Below are 27,902 nucleotides of genomic sequence, written 5' to 3' on the forward strand. Positions count from 1 at the left end.
TGAAAATACTTTAGAAAATACTTTTGTCGTGGCTGGAAACGTAATGTTGTAAAGCAAGTTCCTCTGTGGTTTTTCTGCTGCACGCCCTGAACACACAGAAGTGCTGTGATGATTTAAATTTTTAAAGCATCAGTCAACCGCAGTCAGGTGTGATCAGATAAAGTATTGTAACTCTTTAAACTTTTAAAGCACTGTTGCTGTCGGTGTGATCATCAGACGACCTGATGGGTCAGGTGTGATCAGAGTCAAATGACGAGCTGTGACTGTTTAAACTTTTAAAGTACCATCGCTGTGATCACACAGCACTTAATTCAGGTCTGAGCACCCCTGATTGTGGTCAACTGGTGCTTTAAAAGTATAAATCATCACAGTGTTTCATTATTCAGGTCTCTCATGACCTGCTCAGGTTTGATCAGCAGACTTGATCAGAAAGCAACCGCTTAGCGCTTTAAAAGTTTAAAGAGTCACAGCACCAGTGTTGTGAAAAGTAACTTTGACAAGTTACTTTCTTCATTACTTTTTTAGTTGCTTTATACAGTTGCTTTATGCAGTTACTTCATTAGCAGCATTATGCAATTACTTTATTAGAATCTGCCAAAAACTTGCAACTAATAAGTAATGTAACTAATAAGGTAACGAGTAATGTAACTTGGTTACTCGTAAGATTGAGCAATCAGCAAAGTAACTCATCAGCAAAGTAACTAATAGTTACTTTTCTGAGTACTAAATCTTAAAAATAACCAAATTAGATTATGAGTAACTTCATTAATTACATTCAGCAGCTGCCGACAAGGTGTCCGCAGCTGCTAATGAACTAACTGTATGAAGTAACTGTAAAATATAACTGTATAAATTAACTAATGAAGTAACTTTCCAAAGTTACTTTCCCCAACACTGCACAGCACTCCATTCATAAATAATATAATTATGTCAAATTACTCTGTTTCTGACCCGCACCACACCGTGCAGTACTGACTGCACAGACTGACTCAGTGGAAACAGGGCTGTCAGCATACACTGGTTAATCGTTAAGGTGTGACAGCTGCATTAATTTATTAGACGGCGCCAGCGTATGCCAGCATTTTTAATACGGGTGGCTTCGCTCTCAGACTGCAGGCTTACTTGTAGTTCCTAGGGTTTGTAAGAGTAGAATGGGAGGCAGAGCCTTCAGCTTTCAGGCTCCTCTCCTGTGGAACCAGCTCCCAATTCAGATCAGGGAGACGGACACCCTCTCTACTTTTAAGATTAGGCTTAAAACTTTCCTTTTTGCTAAAGCTTATAGTTAGGGCTGGATCAGGTGACCCTGAACCATCCCTTAGTTATGCTGCTATAGACGTAGACTGCTGGGGGGTTCCCATGATGCACTGTTTCTTTCTCTTCTTGCTCTGTATGCACCACTCTGCATTTAATCATTAGTGATCGATCTCTGCTCCCCTCCACAGCATGTCTTTTTCTTGGTTCTCTCCCTCAGCCCCAACCAGTCCCAGCAGAAGACTTCCCCTCCCTGAGCCTGGTTCTGCTGGAGGTTTCTTCCTGTTAAAAGGGAGTTTTTCCTTCCCACTGTAGCCAAGTGCTTGCTCACAGGGGGTCGTTTTGACCGTTGGGGTTTTACATAATTATTGTATGGCCTTGCCTTACAATATAAAGCGCCTTGGGGCAACTGTTTGTTGTGATTTGGTGCTATATAAAAAAAAAATTGATTGATTTATTGATATGTAGGCTAAATCGTCAAGGTGTGAGAGGGCCTTAGGTGACAACCCAAAAAAGAATACATAACAATAGTCAGTTCTGAATGAGACAAATGCATGAATCAAAGTGTCCACATCCACTATTGACAATATGGGTCTAATAATAGTGATATTTTGAAAATGAAAATGGGCCACCATAATGACTGCCTTAATGTGTAACTCAAAAGGATGATGTTGGATCAAAGGTCAGAGTAAGATTCTTAACTTTTTCCACTGTTATGAACCATACAGTCACCCAGAGACAATGTTATCTGATCACAAAGATGTTGAAATCTGGAAGGGTGAACAATAATCATCTCAGCCTTATCTTTGATTAAAAGCAGGAAGATAAAAGATATCTCACTGCAACCAAGAAGACCTCTAGCTTTGTCGTCTGAGAAACATAAACTACAGAGACAGGCATGTATATCTACAGATCATCGGCATAGTAGTGTGTCCACAAATTTGTTCTTTCAGTCATTACCCAAAGCTTATGACCATAGGTGAGGATAGCCATGTATATTGACTGGTAAATCAAGCTCAGCCTTCTAGCTCAGCTCTTTCTTTACCACGACAGGCTGATACAGTATCTAAAGGACCTCAAGAACAGCCCCAATCTGTCTCTCTGTTTCATCTTTACCCCCACTCATGAACAAGACCCTCAAATACTTTTCATCCACTTGGGGCAATAACTCTCCCCTAATCCAGAGGGAACAATCCACCCTTTTCTAATAGAGTGTCATGGTCTCAGATGTGGAGATGTTGATCATGCTGAGACTTGATTTTTTAACCCTCAAGCTACCAAGCTATTTGACTAATATGACAGAGTGGGGTTATTTATGACCGCACTGACTTTATATTGGAATACTTCTATATACATGATTGTTTTTGGGTTCTTCATATTTATTTCACTCTGATATATTTGTCCATCATCCTTTTCATCCTCAATCTGGGCATCAACAATCAGTCTCGATGCTTGTGCAGCTGTAAATCTTGCTGTTCTAGGTCTGTTGTCATGCTTCGTTGCAAAACAGAAAAATATAATGATTATAGCTGGCATATTACAATACCATCTGAAGCTATAATGTCGAAAATGTCATAGATCTTCCCGGGGTCGTAAGTGACCCTGCACAAGTTTGGATTATACTTGCCACACAGATCAGCCGATTCTTGTAAAATTCTATGAACAAAAATGCAGGGCAAATAGATTGACAAATTCATGGTAGGAAACCTTTTTAAATAAAATTATAAAAATGGCACACAAAAATATATGCTTGGGGTCATAAATGACACCATTTGGTCACTTGAGGGCTAAAAAATGCAACACCTCTTGGACAACCTATTTGAGCAGTGCCCAGCATTTATTGCAAGCACATTCTGCATGGTTTGACTCCACTCTGGGCCTGCTTATGTGGAGTTTGTTCCTGTGTCTGTGCATGTTCTTGCTGGGTACTACGGTGTCATTCATGCAGATTACATTAACTGGTGATTCCTGATTAAAAATGTAAAAATCTGGTAGGAAAGGCTTCAGTAGAATATAGATATTCAGAACACAGCACTGCATTATAATATATCCTCAGCCAAAAAGTTTTGCACCCATACATTACGCCAGAATAAGGCTTAAAAGCTATAAGATAGAGGGGAAGGACAGATTTGTTGTGTTTACTGTCACTCCATGACTGAATTCAATAACTGTCCCAGATAGTACAGTAAATAAATCATTGTATTTTTTTGTCTGGAATGAATCATCCTGTCTTCCATCAAGATGAAAATCAGCTTTGATAGCACCAGCAACAGCCAAAAGAATGAGAACAATAGTGACTGTGGAAGCAAAGAATAGCACAGCAGTGACAAAGTACTGTACACATTTGTCAAAACATTCTTCCATTTTCTTTCACACTACCTCAGCAGACTCTGCCCGAACCTAACCCTCAGCAGTCTTCCAGCAACTTTATCAGGTAACATGTTTAGATGCATTCAGGCTGAGCAGTGTTCGAGCACTGCACCACATCCATCATTCCCCAAAGCATGCTCTTGTGTTTTGGTGAGTTACGCTGATTTCAAATTCCATCAATATTATGCCCAAGGTAGACCTCGCGCTGCTGAAAAGTGATTTGATGCTGTGGAAAAGCAGGTTAGGTGAAGGTAGTAGCAAAAGAACGACAAGTATGGCACTATTTTAAAGGAAAACATCTTGCATCCCAAGTTCAGTTTTGTTTTTTTTTTTTGGTTTTTTTTTTTATGTTGTCCAGCATTACCTGGACTACATAATAGGATTCCACCCACAACGATGATGCCGGGTTGCTGTTTTTGCTGTAATTTTGCTTTGATAAGACTAAAGCAACTGTATGCACCTGGCAGATGCTTCCACTTTGAAATTTTCTTCCATCAGGATGAAATTGTGATCACTTAATCCAAATTTAAAATTTACAACAGCACAATAGAATGACCAGACATGGACATTTACACTACTTGCAACAAGTAATTCACTCAGAATAGATGTTATGATGTGCTGCAAAGAGGAATGGGCAAAACTGGCATTATTTTGAAGGACTTCAGGCTGTAATTGCTACCAAAAGTACATCAACAAAGTATTGCACAAAGAGTGTTAATACTTATGTACATGTGATTTCATAGTTTTTTAAATATATTTTCAAAAAAAAAATCATGTTGTCATTATGGGGTGTTGTGAGTAGAATTTTGAGGGAAAAAAAATGAGTTTACTGTATAATCCTTCATTGATCCCTGCCTGGCTATTGCTACACCCTGAAATGACTATCATACTTTTTTCAAGTCCTTATAGATAGGTGACCAAATGTCATAGCAAATGTCTAGGTGGTAGTGACCAACCTGGCCCATGCACTGTTTGGCAGAAGATGTGATGCAATGACAAACAAAATAAATAGATTTTAAATCAACAACAATGACAAAGCTCAGCACAAGGTGGCATTCATTAAATTTGCCTGTTCTTATATTCTTTGTTTACATTGCCTTTGATTGAATATGTATTATTATTATTATTATTATTATTATTATTATTATTATTATTATTATTATTATTATTATTATTATTATTATTATTATTAAATTAAACAATCCTGATTCAAGTTGAAAATAGTCTGAGCAAACTGGACAAATGTAAATGGAAACACCAGGAGTCTTGAAAACACTCAGCAGGAAGCAACACAACAAATGTAGAAGCAATCACTAATCAATTGTTGGCATGTTGCCCAAGACTGCAACTTTACTCATTCTGCTCTGATTGTGGAACATGGGGAGTGTGCTCCCATCTTAAAGAAACAAATTCTTATGCGAACTGTAACTTGTCCTGCATCTTTCTCTTGCACTTGTTAGACTACAGTTGTTTGTGTTTCACCTGTTGCTGTGTTTCATCAGGGTCACCATAGCTTGTCCAGTATGGAGCTACAGCTGCCCCTGTGCTTCGTAGATCTTGACTGTGCTCCCACAAACATTCCACTGGCCAGATTCTGGGATATTCAACAAATTTGAGAAAAATAAATTCAATACTTGCTTTTAGAAAGAACAAAGCACATGTGTGTGATAAGTTAAACTAAAATATGAAGGGGACAGAAATGTAATTAATTCCTATGTAGTCCCTGGGACCCATCGGGCTGGTGCATATCTCAGTATTCTGTAGCTTGAAGCAGATGAGAGTGTATGAGTCCTAAAGTAGAGGACACCAACCTGACACAGGTTACTTCCCTATCCAAGGCAGGTACACATTTATAGCTGAGTGTAATGAGACAATGCAGATTAAGTGTCCTGTCAAGGACACTGGCATTTAGCACGAGCAAGACTTCAACCAGCAGGAACAACTATGAACAGATTACAAACACTGACACTTCACTGAAAAACTAATAAATCAGAGCCAACAAATTGCGTCTATTGCATGTCTTATTTAGCTCTGCAGTTGTATCTTGTTATCTTACCATGTGTCTTTGTTTCCATTATGTTTATCTGATACTAATACTACTACACCTTATGTCATCATTGCATGAAGGCTACACATCCCACCAGTCCTCTACAGGCACCATGGTCTTGGACAAGCACGATCACTTGCCTTTGAGTGAAACTGAACTGGGCTAGGTCCTTTTTGATGGCAGCAAGCCAATCGCTCCTCTTGGTCTTCACCAACCTGTAGCCTTCAAATCGAAGTTAAGTGTCTTGGCAGTGAGATGATTGGGCTAGAGGCAGCAAAGGTGCCCAAACCACCTGAGCAGGCACTAGGTCAGGACTTAAAGTATGGGTGGTTGTTGTGTGCATTATCAAAACCGGTTGACAGTCTTTGACAGAGGCAAGGTCTCTGCTTCATACAGCATACAGCATCACAGAGAGAACAGGCATTGTAGACTAAGAGCTTACTCTAGTCAAGATTTGACCAGTTGAAGTCAATGTCAAGCCAAGATAGATAAAAGAGTTAACAAACCTAACCTCCTGGCCCTTGACACATGGTGGCCTTCAACAGTGTAAAGAGGCTTAATTTTTGGCCAACTGACTTGAAGCCCAAGTTTCCTGGCTTGTTCTGAGAAAAGCTGATGACATCCTGGGCCAATGTGGCAAACAGGGTTGTGTCATCCACATGTTCAAGCTTGCAGCAAGTAGTCACTGAGGGTGACCACGGGGATCTTAGAAGGCAGAATGTACATAAGATGGTCAATTATTTCATTCAATTAGTCAGCAACACAGCCTTGGTGAGCTCTGCTGTTGACTTTTGTGTTTATCTCATGTATGAAAATCAGTCCTGCAACTGTGCGCTGTTATTGGAAGGTGTAGCCTCTCTGCCAAAGTCTATAAGAAGACCAAAACTGTCACCGTCAGCTCAGAACAACCCACGAACCAGCAATACATAGGCCGACCATGAACTTGGAGCTGCTGGAACACAATTATTATTGTGGACCATCAAACACATTTTACATCACCAAAAAAGCCCCAGCTCCAAAGCCAACACTGTTATGATTCATTAATGTTTTCATGTGACCATTCTGGCAAAGATAAAAAAAAAAAAAAAATGTTTTGGAGTCAGGTTTTCTGGTCAGGTGAGATAAAGATTGCGTTTTTGACCACAATGACCAAAGCTATGTCTATCGAACACTGAGACCATCATATCACCTTTTCAGCATGTAAGTAATAGCATCATGTTCTCAGCCTTTGTTATTAGTGGAACTGGTGTATTATGGAATTAGTGCATTGACATAGTAGGTGGAATAATGAAGGACAACCCCACAATTTTCAGGAAAAACCTCAGAACATCAGATTAGATGGTTCCAACTTGGACAAAACTGGGTATTCCAACAAGACACGTCATGCAAACACACATCAAAACTGACTGTGGAAGTGGTAAAACAGGTTATCATTAAAGCCTTGTGCCTTCTTGATGTCCTGATCTCAACCCTTTCAAAAATATCTGGACTTTAAAAGTCTTATCCATGCCTGGGCAGCAGGTTGCATTATACTCTACCAATTCAGTCAAGAAGAGGTTAAATATCCAACCAGAATTCTACCAGAAGCTTAATGATGGCTACTACAAGCAGCTGGTAAAGGTGAAACTTACTAAGGGACATTCAACAAAATATCAGCTGGACTATCATGTTTATTTTTGAAGTTGGAGTTGCTTCAGGAAGGGCATCTGGCATAAAACTTGTGCCAAATAACAATGCAGATCGGATTGTGCCCACTGTGACGACCCCAAACAACATGAGACCCTCAAATCTTGTAGTCATTCTACCACCCCTTTCAAAAAGAGATTTATCAGAGTTTACAAGCAACATTCCCCTTTAAACTAAAATTCAGCAAGTATATTTAGAGAAGAAGGGAAGAATTTCTTTTGATTAGATGGTATGACCATTAACAAAACTTGTTTTGTACTCAAACTTTACTACTCTTATGTTTAAAGTGCACTATATAAATGAATGTTAATTGATTGATTGATGTGTGTTTTTAAACTGTGTTTGTGTGTCTCGTTTGTACAGACAAACCAGAGGTGAAAATTGTCGTAGAATTTCCTCTGGGACTGACCAGAGAAGGAGAGAACTTGGAACTGACATGCCGGGCCAAAGGCAAACCCCAGTATGATACACACACACACACACACACACACACACACACACACACACACACATATATTCACTCATCTTCAACCACTTTTCTGGGATTGGGTCACGGGGCAACACCTCCAGCAGGGGACCCAACTTCCCCAGACTATATATATATATGCACACACACACACACACTAGGGTTGCCAACCGTCCCTTGAAAAACGGAATCGTTCCTTATTTGGAAATAAAAGTGTGCGTTCCGTATTGACCTGAAACGGGACGCAGTTTGTCCCGTATTTCTGTGAGAATCAAAAAGTCTGTAAAATGTCAATGGAATTGACTGGCGCTTTATATGGAAACTTACGGTAAATTTAATCCCAGCCTCTCTCCTGCTTTTCACCAGTGAGCTGACAGACACGAGTTGACAATACAGAATCACTCTTATCTCATTGGTCGAGGGACATCTGCTCGCAAGACGATCCCGACGTCATGAGCCGACGACGGTCGCTGGACGACAATAACAAAGCAGCATGGCTGATATCGATACAGACACCGACACTGGCACTGCAGATATGCCTACGGACAGCAATGTCTGTGACGTCGTTACTACTCCTAAAAAAAAAAATAAATAAAAATAAATGCAAAAATACAGGGGAGAATGAGAAAAGGAAAATGGCTGGGTGGAAAAGGTGCGCGACAACAGTATTGTTTACTTTTCAGACTTTATTTTTTTGCACTTTTTATTACACTAAATGTGTAAATGTGCACTGTTACATTGTTTTGCACTGTTACATTGTTTTGGATGATACAAATTTTCTGTTGGTTTTTTTTTGTTAATTTATACAATTTTAAGTTAAGCAATAGCACTACAGAGATTTATTTTTAAAGAAGACAGAATGCTCATATTGAAATTGTGAGTGAAAATTTATTTTGCACTAAAATAAATTGCTAAATAATAATTTGTTTTCCACGTGTTCATATCAGAACAAATGCATGTATGCATCTACCTAAATTCAGGGTCAAGTCAACAGTCAAATGGTTAAGAATCGTTTCACACAGACGCTGGGAAGGGTGAAGGCAATGGTCAGTCGGCCGGTCGGCCCTGACGGTGAGGTGTCCCTTATTTATTTTTCAGAGAGTTGGCAACCCTAACACACACACACACACACACACACACACACACACACACACACACACACACACACACACACACACACACACACACACACACACACACACAGTCTGTATTTTGCTTTAAAATAGCTGACAACAATGTGCATTTTTGCAGTGTGTAAAAAGTGTGTGAAACTGCAGTACCACTCTTGGGCACCAGTGACCAGTAGAGAGTTACTCAAGCTAAGCACACTTTAGCAAACTAAGTTTTTTTTTGTCATGTGTGGGGGTAACCTTGAAAACTTAACAGGGCATTTTCCATGCCTGTTTTCACTGTTTATGCAATAATAATTATGGGGACCAGGCTTTTGGTTCCCACACCATGGCTGTGCTATCAGATTGTAGTCCCCTCAATATGATAAAGACAAACACACACACACACACACACATGGTCACGATCATTGCGTAGCAGTTGAATTGTTTGTTGAATGGTGCATGTCACGGTCGGTTACACATAAAAACAACAGCACATAAAATGCTGTTAAGATTTGTAGCATACAAAGCTGACAGGACACACATTAAAATCAAAATGTATTAGTTACATGAAAGAAGTGTTAATATTAACTAAAAGGCAAACTGAAGAAAAACAACATGAACAGCAAAATACCCAAAATAAAACTGTGTACTGTTGAGATACTGGACATTAAGTGGACATAGCATTTAATAGTCCTTGAGCCCAAAGTAAACTTTGACCTAATTGGTAGCACCTAAGGTGGTAAAACAGCACTTCCGGTCCAAACGCAATGCAACATTGCATACACAAAATGTATGGTGGCGATCCCAGGGTGAATAGGGATCAATAAAGGGTTACAGAGAGGTCAAAAAAAAATAGCTCCAGTCATATTGAAAAGTATACAAAGTTATGTGTCTGATCATAAAGATTCCAAAATGGTACAGTTTGGACTATGTATGGTAAAATACTCTGGAGCTGCAGGGGGGAAAACAGCAAAATGGTGACAAAAGTCAGTTTCAGTTTCTACAAAAAGTTAAAGTTGCTCCAGTTTTTAAAAATAATTATTGGTTGAGCTCATAGGATTAATAAATGGAATAGCTTTGGCGGTCTCCAAAGTAAAGGTCAAACAAGGTCAACATCCATTGGATTTGATGACATATGACATGTTACCCTGTAATGTGACAACTAAGCATGACAAATACTGCAAACATTTCCTTTTTATAAGTCCAAAGGTAATCTATCTGCATGTCTAATTGATAGAAATAGCTGTATTATTAACAATAATAGCTTTGCCTTCCAAGTGAAAGCTCCCACCCATTCTGGCCTGTGTTGAAGTGCCCTTGAGAGTGACACCAAAACTCAAACTGCTGTAATCAGAGTATGATTTTAAGATGCATCCCCTCAACAGGTGAACCGGGAAACTGTGGAAATCAACCTATCAGGGTGGTGCCAGAGTTAGCACACCAGCCAGTGAAGGAAACTCACCTAATGCAAAACAATTTATGCTGGAGATTGCTGTGGCATTCAGGTACCATACATAATGAGAGAGTAACAAGCAAATAAGTGCATTCACCTTAAACAAATGCTACATACAAATATACGAGGTCTGTTAGAAAAGTATCGGACCTTTTTATTTTTTTCAAAAACCATATGGATTTGAATCACATGTGATTGCATCAGCCAAGCTTGAACCTTCGTGCGCATGCGTGAGTTTTTTCACGCCTGTCGGTTCATTCGCCTGTGAGCAGGCTTTGAGTGAGCACTGGTCCACCCCTCTTGTCGTTAAGGAAATGGCGGAATGATTTGGAGCTTTGCTGTATCAATTTTTTCCTGAAATTGTGAGAGACCTCCAGGTGGACACCATTCGGAAAATTAATATGGCTTTTAGGGACGATTTTATGGGGATTACACAGATTAAGGAGTGCTCCAGCCGGTTTAAAGACCGCCCACAGCGTCTGAGAGTGCGGCGCGCTCCGAGCGCCGATCGACAGACTGACGCCCCGCTGAAACAACCAGATAATTTCCAACGTGAAGGCTTTGTTGATCCGGGACGTTGTCTGACTTTCATAAAAAGGCAGAAGGCGTGGACATCAGCACTTTTTTGGCACATTCCACTGTTACAGGAGTTTTTTTCATGGAAAGAGAAGCGGATGCATGCGGCACCGTGCCGCTCATGGCGTGGTACAAAACCACCTCTGTGTTGGTCTCTCAGGACAGCTTTCAGGTGGCTTTCAGACGACTTCCGATTGCTTTTCAGTCATGTGAATAGCCGAGAAATTGAGCGTGAGCTGGACATGCCCCAACATGTCCTGTGAGGCTTCATCACGGCGTTGCTTTGCGCCATGCGGCTCCGCCGCGACACGCGGGATTCCTCTGCTCCTCTTTCCATGACAAAAACTCCTGTAACAGTGGAATGTGCTGTTCATTTCTAAACTGGACACTGTCTTGATCCAGTATGTCATCTGACTAGCACAGGAATTGCGGAAGATGTGGACACTTTTTTGGCACATTGAGACAGACATGCGGAGGAATCCCGCGCATCGCGGCGGAGCCGCATGGCGCAAAGCAGCGCCGTGATGAAGCCTCACAGGACATGTTGGGGCATGTCCAGCTCATGCTTAATTTCTCGAATGTTCACACGACTGAAAAGCAACCGGAAGCTGTCTGAAAGTCACCTGAAAGCCGTCCTGAGAGACCAACACGGAGGTGGTTTTGTCCCGCGCCATGAGCGGCATGGTGGCGCATTCATCCGCTTCTTTTTCCATGAAAAAAACTCCTGTAACAGTGGAATGTGCCGAAAACGTGCTGATGTCCATGCCTTCTGCCTTTTTGTGAAAGTCAGACGACGTCCCAGATCAACAAAGCCTTCACGTTGGAAATGATCTGGTTGTTTCAGTGGGGTGTCAGCCTGTCGATCGGCGCACTGAGCGCGCCGCGCTCTCAGACGCTGTGGGCGGTCTTTAATTCGGCTGGAGCACTCCTTAATCTGTGTAATCCCCATAAAATCATCACTGAAAGCCATATTAATTTTCCGAATGGTGTCCACCTGGAGGTCTCTCACAGTTTTAGGAAAAAATTGGTGCAGCAAAGCTCCAAATCATTCCGCCATTTCCTTAACGATGAGAGGGGTGGACCAGTGCTCACTCAAAGCCTGCTCACAGGCGAATGACGCAACCGACAGGCGTGAAAAAACTCACGCATGCGCACGAAGGTTCAAGTTTGGCTGATGCAATCACACGTGATTCAAATCCATATGGTTTTTGAAAAAAATAAAAAGGTCCGATACTTTTCTAACAGACCTCGTATACTATTTAACTCAGATTTAGAATGCTGGGTTTGAAAACCATAAATGCATGCATTGGGAACAATGAAATGATACTTGCATTGCACTGGGAGCTGCCTTGTGTCAGGTGGAATATGGAGTTTAATGTCTTTATTTCATGTAAAGGTCAAATTTAACAATATAATTATCATGGAAAACGCATAGCTTATGCGCCAATCGTCCATGATTGATTTAATATAAATGCATTGGAATAGACAATACTTATGGCCCCTTCACACATACGTAACAATGCCACTCGTGAAAAATCGGAGCCGCCGCGAACGCCTCGTATAGCAGTTGCCACATCCATTTGGGCACAGCACATGCACTCTACATTTGTGTGTCACTCATGCCACCCACAAACATCCAACACCACTCGCAGGGCACTTAGAAAACATGGGCCATTCGCACTACCAGCACAAATGCAGAGAGCAGGTGACCACTTTCTAGCTGCAGTCCAGGTGTTCGAAAGCTCAATGGATGGTCAGTGTGTAGTGTCCGCCCCCAAGCAACACAAATGGTGTGCAAGTGTGTCACCCCCCCACAGAAACACGAATGACGTGTGAGTGTGAAGTCTTGAACAGTGGCCGGAGTGCGATCTGCGTGGCTGTCATGTCCATGCTGGATGGCTGTCATGTCCATGCTGGAAAAGCTGACTGTTGTGTCATTGCAACTCACAGCTGGAGAACACATATCAAGCCATGAAGAACATCACCTCTCAACACGCCACAACGATGCACATGTATCAGCATGCTCTCCTGACATGATAAAAAATAAAAACACATATCACCTTTGCAACGCAGTCAACAGCACCTCAGTGTGCACTGCAGACACCATCAGCCAGGCTGCCTCATGTGAAAATATCTGATCAAGTGAATGGTCAGCTGTGATCCAAATGTCACATCCACCACGTGAGTTATAGTCCACATGATGCTGTGTGACAAGTGACAAGTGACAAAGTTTTTTATTCGGCACACAAAATATTCAAATAGAAAAAAATGAACAATTCCACAAACAAACACAGACAGAACTAGTGAGTCCGAAAGGGTGTGGGCTGAAGCAAAGCTTATTAGCGCCCACCCCTGCTAGTACAAGTCCAACAATTCTAATCAGCCATATTTACATAAATACAAATTCACTACTACATGTCGACACACAGACATACACATCAATATACTATTCACTTATAATTATATTTATATAGTACCAGATCACAAGAAAGTCGAATCAAGGCACTTTACGCCAGTAAGGACTAACCTTACCAACCCCCAGAGCGAGCACTAGGCAACTGTGGTGAGGAAAAACTCCCTATAAGGAAGAAACCTCAAACAGACCAGGCTCTTGGGGGTGACCCTCTGCTTGGGCTGTGCCATATATACCTATATACATACGTATATACTTTACAAACATAAATATATACATACATATACACAGTCACTTATATACATATACATATACACCTACCCATATCTATATATCTACATACGCATATACATACCCACACATTCAAATATACAATAAGTCCCACTTATAAATTGAACATTCCATATAAATCAAATTATATTTGCTTCTTTATGATACTTAGACATGATGTTCTTTTTGAGTAGTTTCTTAAATCTTACTAAGGTACTACTCATTCTAACCTCTGTTGAACATTTGTTCCATTTCCTCACCCCAACCACAGACACACAAAAACCCTTTACATTTGTTCTTACTGGTGGTTTCATAAAAATTGCACAACCTCTTAAACTATATCTGGATTCCCTCAATCGGAACAGAGTCTGGACATGTCTCGGTAAGGCTTGGTTTTTCGCTCGAAATAAAGTTTGAATTGTAATGTAATCGACCAAATCTATGAATTTTAATAAATTTAAAGACACAAATAGAGAATGAGTTGGTTCACGATATTGTTTATTGCAGATGATTCGTATGGCTCGTTTTTGCAAAAGGAATATTGGATTGGTATTTGATTTGTAAGTGTTTCCCCATGACTCAACACAATATGTCATATATGGTACCATCAGAGAATGATATAAAGTAAGTAACCCTTCTTGCGGCAGTAGGTCTTTGGCTTTATACAAAATGGCTATAGTTTTTGACAATTTTGATTTCACATAATTTATATGTGGTTTCCAGCTAAGTTTATTATCAATTATAACACCTAAAAATGTATTCTCTGTTACTAACTCAATTTCCTTATTGTTTATAGTTACATTTTTACATTTGGCTGCCTGTTTATTTCCAAATATAATACATTTAGTTTTCCCAAGGTTGAGTGACAACTTATTAGCGCCAAACCAAACCTTAAATTTTTCCAGTTCTTTCTCCACTATGTCCAGAAGCTGTTCAAGATTTTCACCGCTACAGAACACAGTTGTATCATCCGCAAAAAGGACACATCTCAGTGAACTCGACACCCAACTTATATCATTTATATAGATTATAAACAACAAAGGACCCAGCACTGAGCCCTGCGGCACCCCACATGTGACATCCCTGAGTTCAGAATTTGTATTATTGAATTGAACATACTGAAATCTGCCTTGTAAATAACTAGCTATCCATTCATATGCCAGGCCTCTGATTCCATATTTCTGCAGTTTAATTAATAGTATTCCATGGTTAATTGTGTCAAATGCTTTCTGTAAATAAAAAAAAAACAAAAAAAAAAACACCTATTGTGTATTGTTTATTGTCAATTGCAGTTGCTATACTTTCCACAAAGTCCATCAAAGCATGTGATGTAGTTCGAGACCTTCTGAATCCATATTGTTCTTCACAAATGATGTTATGCTTCAGTAAATAATCATTTAATCTTTTAGCAAATATTTTTTCCAAAATTTTGGAAAATTGTGGCAGGAGTGATATAGGTCTATAATTAGAAAATGTGCGTTTGTCACCAGTTTTAAACAGAGGAATTACTTTGGCTATTTTCATTTGAGAAGGAAATTTACCCGTACTTAGTGACATATTGCAAATATAATTGAACGGATTTACTATACAATCAATAATTTTTTTTAATAAAGCCATATCCAAATTATTAAAATCAGTCGATTTCTTACTTTTTGAACCATGAACCAGATCAAGTATTTCCCTTTCATGAGTACCATAAATGAACATTGAAACAGATTTGTTAAACGTTGAATTATTTACCCAGAAGTTATTAGTTGATGAGTCAATTTTACTGGCAAGATTTTTACCCACATTAACAAAGTATTCATTAAAGTGTTCAGCAATAGACTCGTCATTATCAATCGTGATGTAGTTGTTACTCTGAAAAAATGAAGGATAATCTCTAGTTACTCTATTCTTTTTTACTATTTCATTTAATATGTTCCATGTGTTTTTGATGTTATTTCTATTTTTGACAAATAACTCATTATAATATATTTTTTTTACTGAGTCTCATGATATTGATTAACTTATTCAATGTCCTTCGGCATGCCACGTGCTGGACAGCTGGATGCACAGAGCCGGCTGATATGTTCATGATATGATGATATGATGATATGAGTGCATCAATTCGTTCATGTTAGTTCATTAATTCCTTGTGTACATTCATGGCCATGTTTCATGAACATAAAAGAACAGAAGGAGGATAATGTATATTGTCTGCTCTTTATAACAGGAATTAAATATTTTAACAGGCAAAACAAAATCCATTTGTTTCACCATTTCCAACACAAAGTCATCAGGTATCAATTTATTTATTTGTTTATTTATTTGGATCCCCATTAGCATCTGCAGTATAACTGCATCAGCTACTCTTCCTGGGTCCATTCATGTTTTAATCACAGTTTCAGTACAATAACATAATAGATTTCCATTAAGGCCTGTAAATCATAATGAAAATTCATAATATATTCAGAATAAATTAATTCATAATCAATTCATAATACATCACAATATTTCAACCATTTGCCTCAGATAATACTTTTTAAGTTCCTTTTTAAAACCCAGTTCACTGCTCAATTCTCTTAACTTTAGTGGTAAATGATTCCATTCTCTCATGGCTCGAAACATCACTGTCCGTTGACTCTGGTATGTTTTACATTTAGGCAAAATGAAACACAGTCCTTTGGCATACCTGGTTAGATAAAAATTAGTATCCTTACTAAAAGGCAGTTGTTGGTAAAGGACAGACGGTATCTAAGTTGTAATAATATTTCTTAAAAAGTTTGCTTTTGCATATAGCCACCTGTCCCTCACCAAAAGCCAAGAGAGGCGCTTATGCATTGTATCCACACTCGTCCTAAAGCCACATTTTAACACCACATGTGCAGCTTTATTTTACACAAGCTGTAATTTTTTTACATTATTTACTTATGTATTTGAGCAGACAACTACACATTGTAGTTGTTGTCATTGTCACATTGTAATTACACATCATTACGGCTGAATCTCATTTCTACTCCTCGGCCCTTCCGCTTACCCCTTCCCCTCCGTTTTGCATGGGCACGAGAGACAGAGGGGTGTCTCAATTCTCTTTTTGGAGTGAGGTGGAGGGGTAGGCAGAGGGCTTCAAACCCCTCCAAAGGGAGTGAATCTGGATGCATACTCCGTTTGGAGGGGTAGGAGGAGTTTACCGCTGTTTCCAAAGAAACAAATATGGCGCCGAAAGAGCTGCACAAATGAAGCAGCTTTCATTACAAATTATGCTGTTTAGAAAGTTATAACTTGCCAAAAAACTTTACAGGCAATTGCCTTTGACAGCAACGTATGTGCTGCTGGATGCATGTTGTGTATATTGTCGTTCTGAAGAATATCGTAACTTCGCTCGTGCGCTGAGGCGTTATAATGCACATACACATGAATGATATGATGAGACACTTTTATATCTCGCAATGGAGAAAATCATGATGTTACAAGTGTAAGCACGTTAATTTGTATGGTCATAAATCTTTGGATAATATCAATCCCTGCTGTTGGATTTCAAGGTCTGTAACGTGTGTGTATTTTGTAAACAAACAGGGAGCCCTGAGCGCACTCGTCTCCTAATAAACTTTCAGGCAGAAAATGAGAAGTTTCACCAACGGGAGTAAGTTGGAAAATATATACACACACATGTATATGTGTAACACATAATCTGACATTCTAATAGACTGATATTATTTGTCAAGGAAATTTCTAAAGGAAATAGGGTTGGATGCAAAAAAATTGGGAGGATTGGAAAAAGAAATATAAGGTTAACAGAATAACAGAACTTGATGCAGCCCATAACATACATACAGGTGCTGGTCATATAATTAGAATATCGTGAAAAAGTTGATTTATTTCAGTAATTCGATTCAAAAAGTGAAACTTTATAATGTATACATTCATTGCACACAGACTGATATATTTCAAGTGTTTCTTTATTTTAATTACTAATTAATTACTAATCAATCAATTAATGATTAATCAAGCAATATTTATTATTACTATTATTGATGAATTATTATTAGTATTATTAACAATTAATTACTAATTAATTGATTATTAATACTATTAATTAATATTATTATTATAAATGACAAATTAATGAAATTAATTAACATGACATGATTGCGATGTGTCGAAGAAATCTGCAACTTCTTCTGTTTCTTTGAATTTACGCAGAAAGGCAAGAAAATAAAAAGCGCAAACAGGCTACTGCAACAAGTTACGTTTTGGTTGCCATGTTAACAAACAGTGAAGACGGTAGTTTGACACCGGCAGTTTTTTTTTCTACTAAGGCGGAGGGGTGTCTCAATTCATAGGGCTAGAGGCATACCCCTTTACCTTACCCCTTGTTTTAAAGGGGTAGGCGTAGGGGTAGGGGTAGGGCCAAGGGGAAGGGGAAGGGGTACAAAAGAGAATTGAGAATGAGGGTACCAGTAACATGATTGGCTTACATTTAAACAGCACATTCATTGTTCTTATTATGTTCTGTGTTCCATCATTATTTGGTCCTTACACATTTTCATCGATTTATGTACATTTGTAAAACCTTTAATTGCTTCCGCTGCTGTGTGAGTGCAATATGACGTCACGCATCTCATGTGGTTGCACTGTGTTCATGCGCGTGCATGAAACCATCGCTGCAGGATTGTACACGGCTGTCAGACCATCTGTCCTTCCCGACAGCAGCTGGAATTTTTCGACGTTCACCAATGTTTTGTGTGAAGGTGCCATTACGGTGGTTTTGCCTTTTCTGACAGTCTACTTTGACTGAACCATGAAATAAAATAAGCATAAAATGTTACTCTGCATGATAATTACAGGTAGTTTTCTTAAAAATTTTGTTTCACTGTGGAATTTCTTTGATATGGTAGATTATAATTGGGACGCTGATTTTGGAAAAAGCGCCATCTCCAATTCCAGGATAAGGATTCAGCTGCAAGACGTGTGAACTCAGCAGGCAGAATTAAAATCCTGCTGGCAGACAAGTAGAGGTGCAAGAAAAAAAGCAGTAGAACAACAGCTAAAAAAAAAAACAAAAACCTCTGAGACACAAACGGCTCCAAAGGAGCAAAGACGGGGTTACAAAGTCCAAAAATGAGCAGCAGCTCAACATAACATAATAGCTGTTAAGTGGCAAATCCTCACCCAGCTCTGGATACAATTCCTCATTGAACCTCATGACCTACTGTAAATAGCATGTTCATGTGGTATCAAGCAACTGTTATGTCATCGGCTGAAGTTGTCAAAATTTAATGTGCATGACCCCGTCTCAATGAGCCAAAATATAATGTCACTTTTCCCCAACCCTATGACCTAATTAATATGGCAATCAGATCAGAGTGAGTATTCATCCTTCCCCACACTGGGACAACCTGTGTACCGACTTTGGTTAGTTTGGCCCCAAGGGAATTGGAAATATAGAGTCCAATTTTTGGACAAATGGTGGTCTTGTTGATACTTTGTTGTGCACAGGGATAACAAAGACTGCCAGAGATGTGACACGATGCTACTGGTGTACGTACTCAGATCAGTGCTGTAGATCGGTGCTGAGCAGCTGCGCCAACAGCAGCATGGCCAGATGTGACAACAGGTGATGGTCAGATGGCAGGATTAGGAAGGAGTGAGTGAGGGCTCTTGGCAGACAGATGAAGAATCAGTGCTGCTGACATAATTGACAGAACAGTCTCCGGTCTTATGAGTGAATACTAATTAAAAAGATAGAAGACTGAAATTACATCTCAGATGTACATTACAGCTGCACATCTTCAGAAATTAATTTTATAAACTGCCACCACATGGATATACCTTTTAATCCTCCATGCACATGTGAAGTATACAGTAAAGAATGAGGACCACACTGCATGAGATGTAGTCACTCAGTTTATAGCTCCTCCATGCAGCATAGAAAGTGTGCATTGTGACAATTTTTACATACAGGACTGAGTGGCTGCAGGAAAATGCAGTCAAACAGCTTGTTCATTGTGATTATTTCAGCCCGTCTTCACTTACTATGCACTAACGTCTTTTTTTGTGCACAAAGACACTTCTTTTTATGATAGATTTCATAGCACCATATTTTGATGCGCTACAGTCTACAATCAAAAGTACATAGCACAATCACAGTTGGAATGTTCAAGATTCAAGATTCTTTATTTGTCCCCAAGGGGAATGTGCTCAACTCCACTTTGCTATTCACACTGTGAATTATCTGAGTGTGATGGAAGAAGCATAACATAAAGGGGTTGTGTATTGTGACATCACCGGGGGAACAGGTGATGCAGAAACACTATTTTACTCCCAAAATGGCTGCAGAAGAGAAGACCACAGCTGCCAACATGCATCATGCCACTGGAGACAGATGCAGATGATTAACATTAGAGTGCCTTAATTATGAGAATGGCGTCAACTCAGAACATTGCACCATTTTGGTTCCAACTACTGAATGAAGCTTTTATGTTTTCAACATTTTTTAAATCATGTAACCACATACAGCAACACATCCAGGTACAAATACTAGCAAAATAAATATAAAAATAGTTAAGCTATCAAATTTACATAAATTTACAATTCATGATGATTTATTTAATTAAGTTAAAGCCTCATTTATGCATCTGCTGCTCTGTAACTCCGTGTCATGCAATGACGTGCGTGACAGTTTTAAAATTCTCTGTCTCTGAATTATGCTTTATTATTTATTATAATTTAACCCTCAACAACCTTTTCTTTCTATAATCATCACCTCCAATTCAAAGGTAAGCTGTACAATTTCATCTTTTTTCCAACTTCGTGCTGTAAAGTTGCAAACTTTCCTGATCCATTTGTAATCAGCATGCTCACTACAAAAACTATTAAAATATGATGGCAGAAAAAGCAGTGAAAGCAGAAAAGTGTCACATGACAGCCTTTTGCAGTGTCTGATTTAACAGGTGCTCGTCAGGCTGCAGGTCCGAGTCTGAGCACGGTGTGAAAAAAAACGGTCAGGTTTTTAATCACGGAAATTACTCTGGTCCCACATGCGAGGGGTTTAATCTAAATACATTGCAATCATACGGGACATTTTATCCGATGAGAGCAAATAAATCCGTTGTGCAAATTCTGTTATATACGGTGTTTATTACATGGAAAACAATACCAAAACTTTGGGATTTTTTTGTCCGGTGACTGTGAATGTCTGGTTTATACGTTAACGGTTTAGGTGACTTTTACTGTACATGGGACTGAACAATAAATTTACCTACCTTGCAAAGCTTTGAAGATGAAGTCAACTTCCATCCCACACTGCTGACTTTATTTTCCCAAATTTTTCTTCTCTTCAGATCTGAAGGGAGTCTGTACATCTTGAACCCCTTGTTGTGTCTGTACATCCAAACGCACAACAACCCATCATTTTCAGCAAATAAGTAAATAAAATAGCTGGATTTTCAAGCAGACTGATTAACAGCAAATGTTATTTTGTCCCCAAGATGACACCATGAGTCACGTGACTGGTTTTTTCGACTCGTCATGTCACTACTCTCTCAATTAAGGGACTCTAGTTAGGTACCTGATTGCAGCAGGGCTGGAGAGCTGTGGGGACAGAATAAAGCCCACCAGAGACAGAGGGAAGATATAGTGGCTGAACAGAATGACTGGTGGCCAGAGAGCACAACAAGAGAAGGTGTGGCTGAAGAGAGAGCGGCCAGACAGAACAAGGAAGCAGCTGGTAGGAAGGAGTCCCGAGGCTGGAGTGAGACAAAAAGAAATACCTGTACTGTGACTGAACTGTTAAGTTCAATCACAGTACAGGACTTCATAGATAATTGGCAAAGCTTCTGGGGAAAACCTGGTTTTGTTAGGAGAGATGGCATCCATCCCACTTTGGATGGAGCAGCTCTCATTTCTAGAAATCTGGCCAATTTTCTTAAATCCTCCAAACTGTGACTATCCAGGGTTGGGACCAGGAAGCAGAGTTGTAGTCTTACACACCTCTCTGGCTTCTCTCCCTCTGCCATCCCCTCATTACCCCATCCCCGTAGAGACGGTGCCTGCTCCCAGACCACCAACAACCAGTAAAAATCTATTTAAGCATAAAAATTCAAAAAGAATAAATAATATAGCACCTTCAACTGCACCACAGACTAAAACAGTTAAATGTGGTCTATTAAACATTAGGTCTCTCTCTTCTATGTCCCTGTTAGTAAATGATATAATAATTGATCAACATATTGATTTATTCTGCCTAACAGAAACCTGGTTACAGCAGGATGAATATGTTAGTTTAAATGAGTCAACACCCCCGAGTCACACTAACTGCCAGAATGCTCGTAGCACGGGCCGAGGCGGAGGATTAGCAGCAATCTTCCATTCCAGCTTATTAATTAATCAAAAACCCAGACAGAGCTTTAATTCATTTGAAAGCTTGACTCTTAGTCTTGTCCATCCAAATTGGAAGTCCCAAAAACCAGTTTTATTTGTTGTTATCTATCGTCCTCCTGGTCGTTACTGTGAGTTTCTCTGTGAATTTTCAGACCTTTTGTCTGACTTAGTGCTTAGCTCAGATAAGATAATTATAGTGGGTGATTTTAATATCCACACAGATGTTGAGAGTGACAGCCTCAACACTACATTTAATCTATTATTAGACTCAATTGGCTTTGCTCAAAATATAAATGAGTCCACCCACCACTTTAATCATATCTTAGATCTTGTTCTGACTTATGGTATGGAAATTGAAGACTTAACAGTATTCCCTGAAAACTCCCTTCTGTCTGATCATTTCTTAATAACATTTACATTTACTCTGATGGACTACCCAGCAGTGGGGAATAAGTTTCATTACACTAGAAGTCTTTCAGAAAGCGCTGTAACTAGGTTTAAGGATATGATTCCTTCTTTATGTTCTCTAATGCCATATACCAACACAGTGCAGAGTAGCTACCTAAACTCTGTAAGTGAGATAGAGTATCTCGTCAATAGTTTTACATCCTCATTGAAGACAACTTTGGATGCTGTAGCTCCTCTGAAAAAGAGAGCTTTAAATCAGAAGTGCCTGACTCCGTGGTATAACTCACAAACTCGCAGCTTAAAGCAGATAACCTGTAAGTTGGAGAGGAAATGGCGTCTCACTAATTTAGAAGATCTTCACTTAGCCTGGAAAAAGAGTCTGTTGCTCTATAAAAATGCCCTCCGTAAAGCTAGGACATCTTACTACTCATCACTAATTGAAGAAAATAAGAACAACCCCAGGTTTCTTTTCAGCACTGTAGCCAGGCTGACAAAGAGTCAGAGCTCTATTGAGCTGAGTATTCCATTAACTTTAACTAGTAATGACTTCATGACTTTCTTTGCTAATAAAATTTTAACTATTAGAGAAAAAAATTACTCATAACCATCCCAAAGACATATCATTATCTTTGGCTGCTTTCAGTGATATTTGGTTAGACTCTTTCTCTCCGATTGTTCTGTCTGAGTTATTTTCATTAGTTACTTCCTCCAAACCATCAACATGTCTATTAGACCCCATTCCTACCAGGCTGCTCAAGGAAGCCCTACCATTAATTAATGCTTTGATCTTAAATATGATCAATCTATCTTTATTAGTTGGCTATGTACCACAGGCTTTTAAGGTGGCAGTAATTAAACCATTACTTAAAAAGCCATCACTTGACCCAGCTATCTTAGCTAATTATAGGCCAATTTCCAGCCTTCCTTTCTTGAAAGGGTAGTTGTAAAACAGCTAACTGATCATCTGCAGAGGAATGGTCTATTTGAAGAGTTTCAGTCAGGTTTTAGAATTCATCATAGTACAGAAACAGCATTAGTGAAGATTACAAATGATCTTCTTATGGCCTCAGACAGTGGACTCATCTCTGTGCTTGTTCTGTTAGACCTCAGTGCTGCTTTTGATACTGTTGACCATAAAATTTTATTACAGAGTTTAGAGCATGCCATAGGTATTAAAAGCACTGTGCTGCGGTGGTTTGAATCATATTTATCTAATAGATTACAATTTGTTCATGTAAATGGGGAATCTTCTTCACAGACTAAGGTTAATTATGGAGTTCCACAAGGTTCTGTGCTAGGACCAATTTTATTCACTTTATACATGTTTCCCTTAGGCAGTACTATTAGATGGCATTGCTTAAATTTTTATTGTTACGCAGATGATACCCAGCTTTATCTATCCATGAAGCCAGAGGACACACACCAATTAGCTAAACTGCAGGATTGTCTTACAGACATAAAGACATGGATGACCTCTAATTTCCTGCTTTTAAACTCAGATAAAACTGAAGTTATTGTACTTGGCCCCACAAATCTTAGAAACATGGTGTCTAACCAGATCCTTACTCTGGATGGCATTACCCTGACCTCTAGTAATACTATGAGAAATCTTGGAGTCATTTTGATCAGGATATGTCATTCAATGCACATATTAAACAAATATGTAGGACTGCTTTTTTGCATTTGCGCAATATCTCTAAAATTAGAAAGGTCTTGTCTCAGAGTGATGCTGAAAAACTAATTCATGCATTTATTTCTTCTAGGCTGGACTATTGTAATTCATTATTATCAGGTTGTCCTAAAAGTTCCCTGAAAAGCCTTCAGTTAATTCAAAATGCTGCAGCAGGAGTACTAACAGGGATTAGAAGGAGAGAGCATATCTCACCCATATTGGCCTCTCTTCATTGGCTTCCTGTTAATTCTAGAATAGAATTTAAAATTCTTCTTCTTACTTATAAGGTTTTGAATAATCAGGTCCCATCTTATCTTAGGGACCTCGTAGTACCATATCACCCCAATAGAGCGCTTCGCTCTCAGACTGCAGGCTTACTTGTAGTTCCTAGGGTTTGTAAGAGTAGAATGGGAGGCAGAGCCTTCAGCTTTCAGGCTCCTCTCCTCTGGAACCAGCTCCCAATTCAGATCAGGGAGACAGACACCCTCTCTACTTTTAAGATTAGGCTTAAAACTTTCCATTTTGCTAAAGCTTATAGTTAGGGCAGGATCAGGTGACCCTGAACCATCCCTTAGTTATGCTGCTATAGACTTAGACTGCTGGGGGGTTCCCATGATGCACTGTTTCTTTCTCTTTTTGCTCTGTATGCACCACTCTGCATTTAATCATTAGTGATTGATCTCTGCTCCCCTCCACAGCATGTCTTTTTCCTGATTCTCTCCCTCAGCCCCAACCAGTCCCAGCAGAAGACTGCCCCTCCCTGAGCCTGGTTCTGCTGGTGGTTTCTTCCTGTTAAAAGGGAGTTTTTCTTTCCCACTGTTGCCAAGTGCTTGCTCACAGGGGGTCGTTTTGACCGTTGGGGTTTTTACGTAATTATTGTATGGCCTTGCCTTACAATATAAAGCACCTTGGGGCAACTGTTTGTTGTGATTTGGCGCTATATAAATAAAATTGATTGAAATTGATTGATTGACCTGTGAAGAGGTGTTTTGTGCTGAGTAACTGAATTAAAGAAAGTGAAGGTGGAATAGGAGAAATGAGATGAGGACTTTTTGTTACAAACTTCTGAAGTTGAAACGTACTGAGTATTTCCACAAGAAGAAGTTTTGAGTTTGAAAATTGTAAGTAGAGTTTTGACCTTCCTCTTGTAGTCCAGGGTCAGGTGTCTCACAACATTACAGTATGTACAGTCAGTAAATCATGGGTGTAATCATGGGTGTAATTTGAGTGCTACATGAATTAAAACATCCAGAATCAGCCATCTGTCAATGCTTTTCACAACTGTGTATACATGAATGTGGTGGACTCTTACTTGGATGGTGGACTTAGAACTGAGAGGTTTTCTGATTAGGTGCACACATGCATGTAACACAGCAAAGTGTGCAGCATATGATATATAGGAGTGACACACACCAGAGCTCACTGAGGTGAACACAATCTGATTTCCAACACACATAAATTGAATTCCCATACCAGATTGATCACAGCCCATCCAGCATGGTGGAAACTATGCTGCTGTTGGACGAAGGAGGAGAGGGTGAGAGGATGTCTATAGGAAAAAGGTTTGAAGTGTGCAGATGAATCAGAACTTTGAATGTTGACCGGTTGACTGGTAAAGGGAGAGCGCTGACTGATATGATGCAGCGCAGAAAGGTAAACACACTGGGTCTGATTTACTAAAGGAGTGTGTATTTAAAAATATGAACAAACATCACCCCATGCACAAATACACCTGCACTCTATGTTACTAACAGTGCGCATTCAGGATTGTGTCTATCAAAAATGCAAAATGTGTATTGCCAATTTAGCATGTTTGTCCTCATGAATATACAAATTGAGGTTTGTCCACTTGAGAGAACAAAATAGTGGGAGGAAACATGCAGATAGGTGATGTTTGCACATGCAACATGATTTATCAAGGTTGGAAGGAACTGCAGTTCCAGATTGTCCTTCCAACACAGAGCTGCACAGAATCTATATACATAAAGGGCTATATCTGTCTGTCTGTCTGTCTGTCTGTCTGTCTGTCTGGGATAAACTCCCAAACTATAATATGTAGCCCTAAAAATATATATATATTCTGAATCCTCATGACATGGGGAACAAACTGGTACCAACGCGTGAGTGGCCAGAGTATCCTTGGGCGTGTCAGGGGAGTGAGGCCCATTGACTACCACATGCACAGAGATTCCTGCTGGTCTCTGTCACACATGCAAACACAGTTATGTGTCAGAGTCTATGTGTAACAAAGCGCAAAGTGCCTCACTTGCATATTGCTGTCTACATCATTTTATTGCCCGCTGTCAGTGGCACATTGATACATAGTAAAGCTACCAAACTGTCTCCACCCCAATGCACAAAAGTTTGGATTGCCCACCAGTGTTGCCAAAGTAACTCTGAAAAGTTACTTATTAGTTACATTATACAGTTATATTTTACAGTTACTTTATGCAGTTACTTCATTAGCAGCTGCGGACAACTTGTTGGCAGCTGCTGAATGTAATTAATAAAGTAACTCATCATCTAACTTGGTTATTTTTAAGATTTAGTACTCAGAAAAGTAACTATTACTTATTTTGCTGATTAGTTACTTTGCTGATTGCTCAATCTTAATAGTAACCAAGTTAGATTACTAGTTACCTTATTAGTTACATTACTTATTATTTGCACATTTTCGGCAGCTTCTAATGAAGTAACTGCATAAAGTAACTGTATAAAGCAACTAAAAAGTAACAAAAAAAAGTAACTTTTCAAAGTTACTTTGGCAACAATGTTGCTCACACTGTTTAGCACTTGTTGCCTGGGACCTTACTAAATCAGACCCACTGTGCATACAAAAGTCCAAGTTGAAGTGAAATAAGTCCAGGAGTATTGGAGGAGGTTTCAAACTGTTATATCGTGGTATGGATGGAAGGACATTGTCTTTCAGAGTAATGACTGTGAAACTTGAAATTGAAGGGGCAATGATGAATGTCGATGGTACATATGCCCTGCAAGTGTTATTAGATGGAAGAGAAAGAAGATTTCTAAAGAGAGTTTGATGGGAAGGTAGAGAGTGTACCCAAGGAAGGAAAATTGGTGGTTGGAGCACATCCCGTGGGGCATGTCTGTGAAGCAACTGTTGTGAAAGTGTAGGAACACGGACCCACAACAGGGGGCGTTAAATGAACAGGCAATGGATAAGCCAAACAGTAACAATTTAATGTTGTGAAGTGCACAACGGAATACAGACAAATACAGTTCTTGGTACTACAAACAATTATATGTTGAGTGACATGTGGGCAGGCTTGAGGATAGGAGACGTCCGTCCAGAACCGAGCCGGATCCCACACGGCCCTCACCACCAACGGATCTGAAGAACACTGGAGCTGCCAAGTCCTGGATCCCCAGGTGGCCACCGTCTCCAGCTGTCAGACCTGGTACTGCTGGCAGAGAACAGAAACAGAGTTGATGAGTGTGAGTTCGCACACTCAGTAATCCCACAGTCTGTGTTCTTTTGGGAGGGAGCACATCCACCTCCAATCACACACTCGTGCAGCTCCTGTCTAACCACTTATCTGGTTGGAGTGTGAAGTGAAGCCGTCGCTGATCACACCAAATGCCAATCCCTCAGGTAAGGCACACCACAGGAAAATGGCTGCAAAGAAGTTCAGACTCTAAGTCAGAGTTAAGTGTAGCAGAGAAATTACTTCTTATGGTAGCTGATTTCTCGGCGAGGAGGTGGAGTTGCAGTCCGGCCTTTATGGTGATGGTGATGAGTTGTATGAGTGACAGCTGGTGCTGATGATGAGTGACAGCTGTCACTCCCAGTGGC

The 27,902-nt window shown here is 39.6% G+C and overlaps 1 protein-coding gene across 6 annotated transcripts in view; it reads left to right on the plus strand.

Annotated features, from left to right (window-relative positions):
- Positions 1-27,902, plus strand: part of cadm1a (cell adhesion molecule 1a) — a 1,471,967-nt gene that overhangs the window by 1,264,187 nt on the left and 179,878 nt on the right. For all 6 annotated transcript variants that reach the window (XM_034177827.1, XM_034177825.1, XM_034177829.1 and 3 more), the window contains one exon: positions 7,718-7,814. In XM_034177827.1, the coding sequence (XP_034033718.1) occupies positions 7,718-7,814 (97 nt within the window). The remainder of the gene's footprint in view (positions 1-7,717; positions 7,815-27,902) is intronic.

The sequence above is a fragment of the Thalassophryne amazonica genome, chromosome 9 (genome assembly GCF_902500255.1).
Source record: "Thalassophryne amazonica chromosome 9, fThaAma1.1, whole genome shotgun sequence".
Classification (NCBI taxonomy): Eukaryota; Metazoa; Chordata; class Actinopteri; order Batrachoidiformes; family Batrachoididae; genus Thalassophryne; species Thalassophryne amazonica.